At 37.0% G+C, this 15191-nt stretch overlaps 1 protein-coding gene across 2 annotated transcripts in view; it reads left to right on the forward strand.

The window, feature by feature from the left end:
• Positions 1 to 15191, forward strand: part of VWA8 (von Willebrand factor A domain containing 8) — a 353871-nt gene that overhangs the window by 257850 nt on the left and 80830 nt on the right. For both annotated transcript variants that reach the window (XR_005376290.1, XM_038569648.1), the window contains exon 37: positions 1093 to 1294. Coding sequence is in view for 1 of the 2 variants with exons in the window: in XM_038569648.1 (XP_038425576.1) it covers positions 1093 to 1294 (202 nt within the window). In the remaining variant the exon portion in view is untranslated. The remainder of the gene's footprint in view (positions 1 to 1092; positions 1295 to 15191) is intronic.

The raw sequence follows: 15191 nt of genomic DNA on the forward strand, positions 1-15191 counted from the left end.
GAATTTCAAACATTATTGTTGCATGTAGATAAACATCATTGTTCTGGAATAGCCCTTTACTTCACCATCTGTACCTATTAATTTTTTCCTAAGGCACATATTTTTGAGAGAACCCCATGAGATAAATCCTGTCTTATATCAAATGTTACCTTCTTTGAGTCCTTCTGAAACTGTAAAATAGTTCTGAAACCCTAGGACCCATCCTACTGTTATCATCCTCTTCATATTAACATTTTCTAAAACTTCTGTGTCCCAGAGTAGCTAGCTTTGTCACTCTGTGTTGAATATCTACTAAGGCAGACTGGAAAAAAAAGTCAAACTAGTCTTGGTTTATTCTTTAGGATATTATAAGATTTTACCCAACATATAGTGGTTTTGTGGTTTTCCCAGATCTACATTGATGGATTATTATGTTTTTATTATCTGATCAGACAATCCCTCTAGACCACTTATTTCATATTGAAAATATCAAATGTATTTAGAGAGCTAACACTGGTAATTAGAATTTCTGATCTGTTTGTTTTATATAGTGAGAGCAATACTCAGGAAAAGGAAGTGTGCAGTTGACTCTTATAGGCAAAAGCAGCATCCCTAGGAATGAATATATAACAAAGGAAAGATGTACATGTATGAAATATATAATATGAGAAATATACAAATTCCTTGTTATAAATTCCTGTAACTTCCTAAGTTAGAAAATGCAAAATAATAATACAAATGCAGTTAAGGCCCATAAACAAGACATCAGTTTCCGCACTTAGACTGAAACTTAGAGCCCTAAGGAGGAAGTCCAGTGTTGCAGGTGCATGAGATATAAGTTGGTTTAGAGTTCTTTTCTTTCTGACAGTGAATGTTAGTATCATCATTTCTGACAGTGAATGTTAGTATCATCATGGGTCCGCAAATACAGCAAAGTATAAATAATCAATAGATAACTGTGTATTTTTTTCCTTACAGATGGATTTCTTGGTGTCTTTTAATATGCTTTTAGAATGTGCTATCAGAATTCTTTATAGCATGTTTAATGAACCCAAATTAGGTAAACTAGCTTCATTACTACCAAACAATTGACTACTGTAATTTCGTTATCAGGTCAGAATCTCTCTCGCCGTATACCACATGGCTATCTACTATTTCAGACACAGATGCCCTTCTAGCTGAGTGGGACAAAGGCGGTGTTGTTACTGTTGACATGGGAGGTCACATCAGGCTTTGGGAAACTGGACTTGAACATCTGCAGCGATCGCTCATGGAATGGAGAAACATGATCGGACAAGGTGACAGACAGATGCAGGTACCACTCAAATTGACCTTAAAAGGTGCATACTCAGGTATAAATTTAGTTCCAGGTGCTACAGTTGTGGAAACTTCTTGCCCCCAAACTTAAATATTGTTGCTTAAATAGCTAAAATAATTTCTCATAATAGAAAAAGACAAATCTATCCCTCTAGATAGTGAAAAAGTTAAAACGTTTACTTTTTTTTTTCTTTTTTTTTGGTCAGTGCTTAAATATGCAGGCCCCTCACATCACGACATGAGAACACAATCAACTTTTGTTGTTTAACCTCCAGCATTAATTGGTTTCCAGCACTGCCTTCACATCTGTTCTGACTTTTACCTACCATCATCTTCAGCATCTCTCTACATGCTACCAAGGAAGCAGAAATACTGATATAAAATGCAGCCCATTACCCTAAGGCCAAAGCCTATAGACTAGATAAGATAAGCAAATGACGCATCCAGTAGAGGTGTGTCTTTACCAACTTCCGTATAGGTCCCGATAATACAAACTTAGTGGTAGTGAGAAGTAGACCCAACCATGCGCTGGAAAGAAATGTGGAAGCAGGGCACCAAGGTGAGAGGAAAACTCCAGAAATGACTCAGCCACCAGCTAATCTGGTTGCTGTCTAGAACTCATGTGAACAACAAGGAAAGCTGTGTGCCCATAAGTACTGAAGCATATCATAAAAGGATTTATTTGTTATTGATTTATGTTAATCTTCAGAAGAAAATGTGGCTGTGTACATTTCATTTTTATATAGCAAGGTAGGAAAGAAAAGTAGGTTCCTGCCAGCTGTGCTGCTCTGTAAAGAGCCAAGTAGCAAGACAAAAAATTTCTACCAACTATTCCACTGATACCTGATTGATAATTACTATTTTACATGGTTATTTTTGTGATTTCCCTTAGGGGAGAAATGTATAGATTTATGAATGAGTAATACATATTTCTCTTAGATTCTTTTTTTTTTTTAATTTTTATTTATTTATGATAGTCACACAGAGAGAGAGAGAGAGAGGCAGAGACACAGGGAGAGGGAGAAGCAGGCTCCATGCACCGGGAGCCCAACGTGGGATTCCATCCCGGGTCTCCAGGATCACGCCCTGGGCCAAAGACAGGCGCTAAACCTGCTGCGCCACCCAGGGATCCCTTCTCTTAGATTCTTAAAAGCTTATAGGAACATTTTGAGGATCGTAAACCAACATAGGCAAGCAACCTCAACTTCTTTTGAAAGGGTATGAATATATTAATTTAATTAAGCTAAAACAAATGTATTGCTCAAAAATAAACATCTCATTAAGTCCAGTGAATCTATCAAAGCAACAGACTGAATGTTGGTCACTATCCATAACAGTAATTAGAAAATTAATTAACCATGGTTTTGATTCTCTTATTATTCTAAACATTAGTTTCTGCTTCCTTTGAATTAAGTGATTCTTTTCATTACAGTGATTGAAGCCAAAGAGTAAAAATTATTGTATTTCTTATATTTCATTTCAATTTCTCATGTGTCATAGAGATGAAAGGTCATATTTTTCCTATGGTCAAGATTGTGGCCTAAATTAACTTTCTTCCACAACAGAACTTTAAGAAGGAATTTTACTCATGATTTTCATAACTGGTTTTGACTGCTGCAAAAGTTAACCCCTGTTTGTGTTTTAGCCATATTCTTTTCTCTTCCCAGTAACTTCTCCGACTCTTGTTCACCTTCCTGTTCTCAGCTCCTAGCGTAAGGATTGATCCACAGTAGGCAATTAATATGCTTGTGTCTGCTCACACTCACATATACTAAATTACATCAGCCATTGAACCCATTCAATGAAAAAATGGAATTGTTCTTTTAAACTGTCACAGATTATTCATTTGTTTTTATGTAACCGAATCCGTATTTATTGAGTGAATATCCATAGTTATGAAGTTAGAAATGTATTATCTAACATCTCAAAAGTAATCAAAATATTTGGCTACAGTGTGCATGGCAACATCTGATCCTTCCCAGACCAAACATCTTCCAGGAAATATATAACTTTATGTCTCCAGTTCAAAGTTCAGTTGTAATAGAAACAAGACTTATTTAGAAATAAAGTTCTACATTTGAGAATTGGATATTAGTTTCATTTGGAAAATTAGAACAGATGTTATCCTACCTTCTCCCTTCATCCTGATGTTCCTTAATCCATCTTGGTTGATAGTGAAATTTGTATTTATGTTCATACTCAAACCAAGAAGCAGACTGTGAGCATGCATCTTTATTGTCTAAACAGACAGGATTCATTGCCCAAATGGTCTGCCATTGCTTTAGCTCTTGGTCACATCTCTCCTCTTCTCTCTGCTTGATAAATAATGAGATGGTATATTTAATTGTTTTTACTTAGACCAGCTCATGTTATTATTTACAAGTAGTTTATACAACCAAATCTAAATAGGAATCATTATGGAGCAACAGTAATAACAAGCAAAAATGTGTCTTTTTTACACTCCCCATAAGGTGCAATCCTTCAATCTATTCCTCCTTTATGGGCCCTTTATTCAGCATATGTCTACTCCTGGTTTTGGAGCTGGAAAAACGCCTTTCTTAGAAATATTGAGAAAAGAGTATGTTCTCAGTACCATCCTTATCACTGGCTGAATGCCAGTCGCTTTCCCTGTTCCTGGCAGAGTAACCCGATCTCCATCTAGTGGTGAAATGGACTTATTTTACATCAAGAAATTTAAAAGGCTTGCTTTGCACTTCAGTAGTTGAAAGGCATCCCCAGGCCTGCTGGCATGGGAGGTTTACACACGCCTGTCTTGTGTGGTTCCTCTTGGTCACAAGGTGCTCCTTTCGGGCAGCAGTGAAGGCTGGGCACACTACCGGCCATGCCATGCCTTACTTATTGACCCACTTTTTTCCCTGACTCTTCTGCGTGGTAGCAAAAGAACTGTTCATACTTAGATAAACTATGTCAGTTACATACTTTAACACTATCCTTTATATCTTGCTACAGTTCAGAAGCCATTGTTGCTCGAATTTTTGGTTTTGCCTATGAATTCACTGATAGTTTTCTTTTAGGAGCACAGTTTGCAAGAAGAATATTTATTGAGCTCTGCATACAAAATGTGCTCATTAATTTTACATGCTTTGATAGGAACATGTGTTTTTCTTACAGCAAACAGCTATAACAACAAACTCATAGTGTCAGTGTAACTTGGTAGTTCTAAAAGCCCATGATTAAGAATTTATATTTATGGGGCACCTAGGTGGCTGTCAGGTAAGCTTCTGCCTTCAGCTCAGGTCATGATCCCAGGGTCCTGGGATGGAGCCCCACTTTGGACTCCCTGCTCAGTGGGGAATCTGCTTCTCCCTCTCCCTCTACCCCTCCTCCTGCTCTCATGCTCTCTCTCTCTCAAAATCTTTTTTTTAAAAAAAGAATTCATATTTATTACCTTTAGACTCCATATTTTCAGAAGCATGTGTTAATTATAAGTAAAAATTTTTCTGACCGTGCTTCATTATGTTCTTTATAAAGCATATTTTTCATATTTTTATTTAGTTATATTTGGATTCATCCCAAGAAGACTATTTAAGCTACACCCCAGTTTTCTTCAGAAATCATCTTCTCTAAAAAGCTCCTGATGATTATTCTTGTGGGAGTACAAAAGCTAAAAGATTATAGCTTTCAAATGTTATTGTCTAATTAAAATAAACTAATTAGAAAGTAAATACTCTGTGTATTACTGGTGGAATCTCTTTGAAGCCTTCGAATAGTACTTATTTACCTGTATACTTTTTAAATGGTTAGAATCTTTGAAACACATCATGGGACTGGCACTTACTCATTCTTACAGTGAAGATAGTGCCTAGTACACAGTAGATGCACAGTAGAGGCATAAAACAAATACATAGAAAAGATAACTAATTTATATTAAACACCACTAATCCTTTTCCCCTTTTATTTTTTTTTTTCTTTTCCCCTTTTAAAGAAGATATTCTAGGATTATGAGTCAAGGTAGATTGCTGTACTTTAGTAAATAATCCTGGCCTTCTCTTTAACTACTAGCTCAACGGGGTTTTTGGTTTTGTTTTTTTTTTTTTTTTTTTTTTTTAAGATCTCAGTAAGATGGAAAGTCCTGCTTCTAGTTTTAGAAAGCACTAGATCATTTCATTGGACCTCTATTAGTACATTTAGTTTTACAGTATACAGACTGTTCTCTCCACATGCTCTGAGGGGGTTTGCAATTCTTTTTCTTTTTAAGGAGGATAGTTCATAGCTTACTCTTGTACTTCATTCTTCACCTTGGCCGGGAACTCTAAAAATACTTAACAGCCTAATTCAGTGGGTCATTATTATAGAACAATCCATACTTTGTAGGATTATCCCATGTACATGTATCTTTGGCCTGAAACAGTAATGCTTTTTAAACAAATGTATAATTTCCCACATATCTCCTAGCAATATGTGAATAGAGCTCATTTTCAGCAAGATGGTCTAGCCATTTGCCTATGTTAACATTTGAGCAATGCCTCTAATGATTTTCCCATGTTTATTCCTGTTAAGAAACTCCCATCCATAGAAATTCATTTTGAATCTAGATTTTGAATAAGACTTCCAGATTTGAATAAAGTTTCTAATGAAAATGCAAGATGGCTGGGGGAGTGGAACACCCAGTGATGTGCTGATAGACCAGCTCTCTGGGGAGGTGAGGGTGGAGCCGTTTATAACATTTGCCAGTTTCCATGGTGTAAATACTCCCTCCATAGCTGCTTTCAAGCTGCCAAAAGTTAACAATTTACTTGCTAAATGTCTAAGTATTTAGCAGCCATCTCTCACAAAAATGGTACAGTCAAGCTCCAGGATACCACTGGCTTGATTAAACCTTTAACTCTCTAAGGAGAATTGTCACAGTTACCTAACTGCAAGGTCTTCCAGAAATCAGACCATAAAAATGTGAGTGAGAGAGAAAGAAAGCAGAAAAAAGAAAGAAGTACTAAGAACACAGGTGAGATGGTATCATGTTATCCCTAGGAAATGTTGACACATGTAGTTGTTCCATTTATAGATTGACAATGCTCTTTTGAACCAGGAATTCAGTCTGAGCAGAGAATTGGAATGAAGTCTGCACTCAAGTAGGATGACACTCATGGGTTCATGAGTACAAGCCTCCTTTCTTATAAACACCATTTCTGAAGGAAATTACCAGTTAATTTTTACATTCCTCCAGAAGCAGTGCCTCCATTAGATCACAACTTTGTCAGTAATTGCTAAATATAACTAACATTAAATGAGCAACCACCCCACTAAGACCAGCAAATCAACAAGCTTATGACTTTCAGGGAGGCCATGAGTTTTCATTAACCTTTTGTGCATATCCAACAAAAATAATAATCCTATAAATTACAATAATTGAGGGCATTATAATGTCTTAAACTAATATAAAAACAGAAATATCATCTCACTTTCTCATTGTAGAAAAGACCTAACCTTAGGAAATTGCTTTTTAAATCAGAAGCAACAGAACTATTTCAATTCCTTTCTTTCGTGACAGACCTTAAGATTATTATTCCATATGGTACTGTATCCCCAATGCATACTATTTAACAATATGATCAGCAAGTAAAGAAGTAATCTTAGCAATATTTTCAGTATGTAAGGAAAATAAATTAATTCTATAATATATCAGTTATAAATTGAGATGTCAAATGGATTGAATATGTTGGCAAGCAATGGTTCTGGAATTTTTATGATTCTGAGCCCATTATGTGTATAATTCTGTATAAGCACCACATCACAATGGCTATAGAAATAAAGCCTTGCTGTCACATCTATAAATTAAATTGTAATTTTATTCATAAGCAGTATAGCCTATTGGCTCTACTTTCCACTTATATATAAAGACAATACCATTGTACCTTGCAAAGTTGTGTTAAGAATGAAATGTATTAATATCTGGCATGGAGTGCTCAGTAAACAAATAAAACTTAGGAACTTAGAATTTAGGTAATATTGGGCCATTGAATTCTTTAATGCTTATATGGAAACAAAGCCAAATTAAAAAGAAGCAGTGTTCCCCCAAACAACTAATATTATATCATGACCCAATGAGTTACATAATTCATCATCTATCTTAGTGTTATAAGATGTGAGGTTTGTTTATAATCCTGTTTAGGAAAAGTTTTGTCAGGCCCAAAAAAGGAATTAAAAAAATGGTCTGTGCCTAAACCTGTCAGCTTGAAGAAAAGCAGGAAATCAATGATAGGACAATTGTCAGCAGAGGATTATAATGTTTAGCCTTATTCAAAAGACAAATTAGAACAGGACCAAAAAACACACAGCAAAATATACATCATCTGTAGCCTGAGTCCTAAGAACACTAAAAAGAGCAAGTCAAATTTGGAGTTGTCTTAGTTTTTCCATATGCAGTAGTACTCTATTGTCTCTCCTTCTAACATTCTAAAAATGTCTCTTTTTTTATTTTCTATTTCCTCAAAAGGGCAGGCCACAGGTGCCATCTCTAACCTCTCTTCTTAAAACAATTTGAACCATTCTTTCATTTCTTTAGTTAACATTTGCTGAGCACCCACAATTGCTAGGAGAAAGAAATAAATAGGATACAGATACAGACCCAGGGAACTTAAGGTCAAGCAGAGCTATAACCAAATAAATTGTAGTGTGATATGGTAAATAAACCGATAGGAGCGTGATCAAAGGATCAGAAGACAGCACAGAAAAATTTGACTGTCTCTTTGGAAGGAGTTCCAAGGCAAAATAATCCCTGAACCCAGTTTTTCAGGAAATGGGGAAGGGACTTCTGATAAATCAAATGCATGTGATTGGTTTTGTCTCTCGCCAAAAATCTTAGTAAAAGAACAATAAAGGATCAAAAAAAGTACCCACATGGACAAAGAGAACTAGAAACACACTGACACTTAGGATGGAAAATAAATGGGTGGGTAGTAACTGAGTTATTAACTAGAGAACTAAAACCCATTCCTCCAGTAAGGCACAAGCTGCTGTACTCTGCAGAAACCACAAAGCATTAGGACATCAGGCACCACGTACCTCTGAAGGTTGGAGTGCAGGGTGGCACCAAAAATTGGAAGATTAACTGGAAGTCTATATAGGGACCATTTAGATATCCAGATTTTCTTCTCCATCTTATGCACCTGGGCCACTGGCTCTTCTATAGATTGATCAAAAACAGGAGCTATAATGGAGATTTGTATAATTTGGGACAAGAGTGAGATCATATAGAAAACAAGAAGATAAAGCGGAAGTCTGCTTTTCTTATTTAGATCCCTATGACGCTGGCATCCACATTTATACACTTTGAGCAGAAGAGTAGAAAAATCCCCTTTCTGGAAACTGACATGTCCAAGAGAAAAACCTTTCTGATGCTAACATTTGCAAGTTTCTCCCTAGTAACCTTACAAGAAGACCCACTTATTATCAAGACCTACCTTTGTGCAAAAACTTTTCAGCCCACTTTGTAATGCCTTATTCTTAAATATTATTGGATAGCCTTCTATACAAAAATAGTGGAAATCAAGACAAATGAACAGGGATCCCTGGGTGGTGCAGCGGTTTGGCGCCTGCCTTTGGCCCAGGGCGCGATCCTGGAGATCCGGGATCGAATCCCACATCGGGCTCCCGGTGCATGGAGCCTGCTTCTCCCTCTGCCTGTGTCTCTGCGCCTCTCTCTCTCTCTGTGACTATCATAAATAAATAAAAATTAAAAAAAAGAAAAAAAAAAAAAGACAAATGAACAGAGAAAACAAATGTGATGGAGAAAGAACATTTCACAAAGTGACAATTGATATTCTCAGAGAAGTAAAAGAAAATATGTTAGTCATAAAACAGAAACGTGATGCTATTTAACATAGGAACCTTCAAAGAACAGGAAAGATGTCTTGGAAATTGAGCACTGAGTCAGATATAAAAGTGTTGAACCCCACTATATTGTATACCTGAAACTAAAATAAGACTGCATGTTAACTATACTGGAATTAAAAAAACAACCAAACAAACAAACAAATGCTTATGGGGGCGGGGGAGTGGTAGCAAAAATAAACTCTATAGGAGGGGTTGGACATTGATTTGCTAGTATTTGGCATACTCAAGTCAGCTGCATTAATTCAATGTCTTGTCTCCTATTTCTGTAACACATTTAAAAGTTGACAAGTTAAAAGACACAAGGCCCAGTAGGGGGTTAAAATGACTTTCTAGAACCAGTTTCATGTGAACCTCTGTAGGACTTGCTGATAGGAAGACAGAGGCAGGAAAATGGGTGTTCTCCCATGGACTTCTGCTCACTTTCCAGGCAGCACACAGTCCATATATGTCCCCCATGATCTATAGCCTAACAACAGAGCTATCAATATTCTCTGCTTCCATCAGAAAACTGCTAAAAGCACTGGATCCCATAGAGAAATGTGCACTATTTCTGGAGTGGGAGTGTGAAGCCTTCAAGCTGCAGGGCAGAGCAGAAAACTGGCTGGGACCCAAAAGCCAGAGGAACTAGACTAGCTGGTCTGTCCCAGAGGAAGCTGGCATTTTATTCACTTAGAAGTTACTTTTCTTTTCCAAAGTGCTGTGTTCTCATGATTTTATTTAACCACTCAAGTATCAATCTTATTTCAGCCATATTTGTGTACCTACAAAAAAACTGTCACTGCATTTTTAAATTAATTGATTTATCAGTAATTGTCTGCATATAAGTACAGTGAAAACTTTTAAGTATAATCTCAATATGTGGTAATGAATGGCCTTCCAGCCACATATTTCAAGCAACAATTGATGCCTGTAGATCCAAATATAATTACATATTTGCCATTCTAAATACTTTTTTTTTGATGAGGAAGTTTTCCTGTCATGTCATTGTATGTATAATCTAATGGCTCTACTAGTTGAATCTCAGTCCCTTAAAAATTCTGTTGGTTCCCCTCAACCCCACCCTCTATTTCTAGTTGATTTTCATGAAACAGTGTATATATTCTACACCTGCCTTCAGGAAAGTCAACAAACCATAATCTCCTAGGGAGATGGTAGTGATCCAAGCTGTAGAGTTTCTTTGTGAGATGGGCCGGCCGGGGGTCATCTACTGAATTATGGAAATTATGGACAAACAATAGATATTTGAGTCCCTTGGAAACCAGCCATCCAGAATGTTCTTATAGAGCACTTACTCTGTACCCACCAATATAGGACCTATGGGGAGATGGGGAAATACTGAAATATGAGGCATGGTTTTTACCCTCAGGGAGTTTATACTATGTGACTGGGGAGATGAGGCTGATAGTCATGAAACAGCAGGACGTAGTACAAAGCAATGTGTAGTTCAATGTATATTGGGGAGTTTGGGCCCTGTGCCATACAGTAGTTCAGAAGAGAAGTATGTATTCAGACAAAATTTATAAGTGAAGGAGATGGGGCTTAGGTTGAACTTTTATTTTGTCTTTAGATAGTTCAAAATGAGAGGTCAGAGCATTCCAGGCATTCCAAAAATCATGACCACAGGCATGGATACAAATGAGTACTGTGTGTTTCCTTAATAAGAGGATGAATTGTGCCATAGGCTTGGATCACAACAAATCCAGGAGTGACCTGGCACAGAAACCAGAAGAGTCAGCAAACATCATAGCCAGTGTGATGCAAGCATAGCCAGTGTGATGCAAGCCCACAGGGCAAATCCAGGTTGAACACCAAGTATCCCAAAGAGGTAGTGGAAGATATACCAGAGCAGGGGCAGCAGTAAGAGCCAGGTCTGTGACCACCAGAAACCCACAGGCTGGGGGACTTCAGAAGACAGGGTGCAATTTAGTATCAGCACAGTCTTGTGGACACAGGACATTTTTAAAAGCGATTGAAAGGATGTTAGTCTGGTTAGGCATATCTGTAGCAAATTGTAAGACAAACTTAACTAAAAGCAAGGGGCACCTTTTGGGGAGTGGTGCAGTAAGGAGTTACCTGAATAGTAGAAACTAGGCTGCTCTAGGCTCCCTGTGGCTAGGAACTGCTGGAGGTCATCAAAGAGGAAAAATATGATAGTGTACAAGACCTTCATTGCTAATCCTGAACCTGACTCAGGTCAAGATATAGCCACGTTGCATGGCATTTATGATTTCAGAGAATAAATCTGGAATAAATCTAGGGTTGACAGTTAAAAGAATAACCTATCCCTATACCTTTGAAGAGAGGACCTATTATTTCATGTGATTCTAGATTTATTATGGAAAAGGTATGAAAATGTTTACATAGAGCATTAAACGTGACAAAAATTCAGCTCACATTGACATAAACTACAAAAGGGAATTTATTGGCTCATGTAACCAAGAAGTCTCCAGGCCTTAGGCACAGCTCAAACCAAGGGCTCAACATATGTCATGTGACTTAGTTTCTTTCCTCTTGGCTCTTTTTCCTGGAGTTGCTTCATTGTTACAAAACCTTTTCTCCATCTAGTGGCAAAGATAGCCCTCCTCCCAGCGCTAGGCAACACATGGTTCTCATAGTTGGCAATTCCAGCCAAAGGGGCATGTCTCTGCCAGTAATTTCAGCAGAAGTCTCCAGGGATAGTCCAATAGGCCTGTGGGGTCACAAGCCCATCCGGAACCAATCACTGCGACCAAAGAGATGAAATACTCTTAATTGGTCAGACCTAGGTCATGTCCTCACTCCTAGAGTTTGGAATGAGCAAGGACTCTATTGGTCCCATCCAAACCACAAAATTAGGAATTGGGAATAGGGGAAATAGCTCTAAAGAAATACTGAATAAGCAAAAGACTTGAACCTGTGATTTTTTTTTTTTCTTTTTGGCAGTTTTGACAGCTAGAGCCACCCCCTTGGTAGTGACAACTAATGACCTCCCTAGGCTAGGGCTCCCTGAAGGCCAGAACTATTGTCAGATTTATTTTGTTTTGCACTCAGCATGACATTCATGAAACATGATGCTTAGCAAATGCAATATGAAGATAATTAGGCCAGTCGTTGATCCATAGCATTCATTAATTTCATCTTCCATTTAATTCCTAGAGTGAATACCTCAGAAATATATGCTTGGTTTTCTAAGCACAAGTAGGGCAGAAATAAATATTCTAGTTACAATTGTCTTATGAGACTTTCCAGTTGCGAGGGTTCTGAATGAAATGGTCAAGTCTTTTTTTGACAGCCCTCTGATGGTATTATGGTGGATTTTTCTCCCAGTGCAAAGAACTTACCAATATTGGATAATTTTCATTATTTTTTTTTCACTTAGGTATTCCTGTTTTAGGAAGTGAAAAAAAAAAAAAAAAAGGAAGTGAACACAATGCCGTTAAAGGCCTTGCATTTCACAGTGCTGGTATGGGTTGAATAATCCTTTCCACAAAGAGCGATGACATCTCTAGAGCTCTGGTCAGGAAGTCTAAGCGTAACTAGGTTTTGTGCTAGCCAAAGGGGAAAGTGCCGCATTTGACTGTGAGTCATTACCTCAACCACTCTGCCATCATATTTACATATATAAGTCATTGCCCAGAAAGGGGAAACCCTGACATAATATCAGAAACAAATTCATGTGTTCTAAATCTGCTTTGAGTTAACCCGTAGACCTCCCAACAAATATGTAAGAACTGTTTCACAGCAATAAATAGAACCTGTTATAGTTACTATGGCTCTCTTAGTACTAAAGTACGATGTTTTTTCCTATCCCATGGCCCATAATTACTTAGAAGTTTAAAAATTAGCTACGCATCACTCTGGCTTGATGATAGGGATAAGCTTCTAACCTAACCACTCTCAAAATTAAACAGACTTCAAGCTTCTGAATATAATTCTCCTTCTCATTCAGCTCGAGAAATACTTAGATAGATAGATATGTTTATAAAAATATATGAGATATATAATTTACATACATATATATATGTATACACACACATATATATAAAACAGAGTATCTTTTACAGAACAGGCCTTGACTCTTCCACTCTGAGTTTTTTACTGTCTCTTCTAAACTTTGGTGAGTTTGAAAGGAATATATTGTTCATGAAGGACAACTGCTGATAAAAACAATAAAAAGGAAAAACATTCCCCCTTAGAACATTAAACCCAAGCCTATTTGTAATTTCCTGTCTTCAGGTATAAACAGATAATTTAATTTTTTATTTTCCTCACCAAATCTAATTATGTTTTAAAACTTTTTGTTTATCTTTCTCTCTATATATTTTGTTTCCATGAACCACTTGAAAGTAAGCCATAGACATGATACCTCATTGCCTCTAAACGCTTCAGTGAGTATTAACTCAAAACAAAAGCACTTTCCTACATAACCACAATACAGACCTCAAAATCAGGAAGTCGGCAACCAGACATCATCAATGTTTAATCCACAGAACTTATTCAAATTTCACATGTCCCAATAGCATCCTTTTTAGCACAAAGAGACAAAGAGATCATGTGTTGTCTTTCAATCCAGAATGGTTTCCCATCCTTTCCTTGGCTTTCATGACCATGACATTTTTGAAGAGCATAGCCTAATTCTTGTGTAAAAATATCCCTCTATTTGGGTTTAGCTAATGTTTTCTCACTTTGAGATTTAGTTTATACATCTGTGGCAGAAATATCACAGAAGTGATGCTGTGTTTTTCTCAGTGTGTCCTGTTAGGTGGCACAGAGTGTTCGTTTGTCCCATGACTGGTGATGTTAACTTCGAACATCTGGTTAAAGTATTCTCTATCTCCACTGTTTTTCTCCACTATGAATGAAGCTAATATTTTCTCCTTTTATAACTAATATATGTCTTTTATGGGCATACATTTTGAGACTATGTGAATATCTATGTCTCCTCAAACTTTCACTAATTTTACCATCCATCAGAGATTCTTGTTTGAATCAATTATTACTCCTATGGTTGCCAAACAATGATTTTTCCCAATTTCATCAGTCATCCTGCATTTATCAGTTGGTATTCTAAGATAAGGAAGGATACACCTTTCTTATCCCTTGGGGAGTTTTCTGTTTTTCTTTTTTTTTTTCCTTTAAGATTATATTTATTTATTTGAGAAAGCTCTCTCTTTCAAGAGAGAAAGAGTGGGAGAGAGCACAAGCAGGGAGGAGTGGGAGAAGCAGGCTCCCTGCTGAGGAAGGAGCCCGACATTGGGATCATGACCTGAGCCAAAGGCAGACATTTAACCACTGTACCACTCAGGCAGCACCCCCCCCCACACTTTGTTTTTTGTTAGTATTATCTCATGGATTTCTATCTTATTTAACAGGTTATAACTCTTGCCAATCTTATTTTAATGTTCAGATTGTTCCAGATTTAGCCAGTGGGAACTCCTTCAAGCCAGTTCTTTGTCCTTTTGACATGCCTGTCATCATTTTTTAGTACTTCTTTAATTTGTGGCACAAAAAAATCAAGCCAATTACTTTTGTCTCTGATTTTCTGTCCAGGTATGAATACTATTTCTTTGTGCAGTTTCTTTGGGTACTGCCTGTTGACTTAGATCATCATCAACCTGTTAATAGAAAAGAAGCATTCTAAAGTACTTCCATTCAACCAACTCACCAAATTAACCTACCCTCTTGAATGAATGTCCAGAGCAACTTGAATATTTGCAGCTCATCAGCTTCTCTCTAATTGTGCTCTAGCACTTTTACTCCAATTAATTTAGTTGTACTTACTTTGACGGGAGACATTTTAGCAGAACCTTCAGGTTGAACTACCTACACATACCAGTTTTAGTCAGAGAATCCCAGAATGCTTTGTCATTCATAATTATATATATTGAAGGAAACTCTACAGAGATGTGAGATAATGTAGCCACCATATATGTTGAATATTTTTCTTTATTATAGCAGAGTTGGGTTGTGAACAAGGCCTAAAAAAGTATCCATTATAATCTTACAGTCTCATTAAAGATTTGGTCAGAGAGAGATAAATAATATTTCATCTGGCCATTGGC

This window comes from Canis lupus, chromosome 22 (genome assembly GCF_011100685.1).
Source record: "Canis lupus familiaris isolate Mischka breed German Shepherd chromosome 22, alternate assembly UU_Cfam_GSD_1.0, whole genome shotgun sequence".
NCBI lineage: Eukaryota > Metazoa > Chordata > Mammalia > Carnivora > Canidae > Canis > Canis lupus.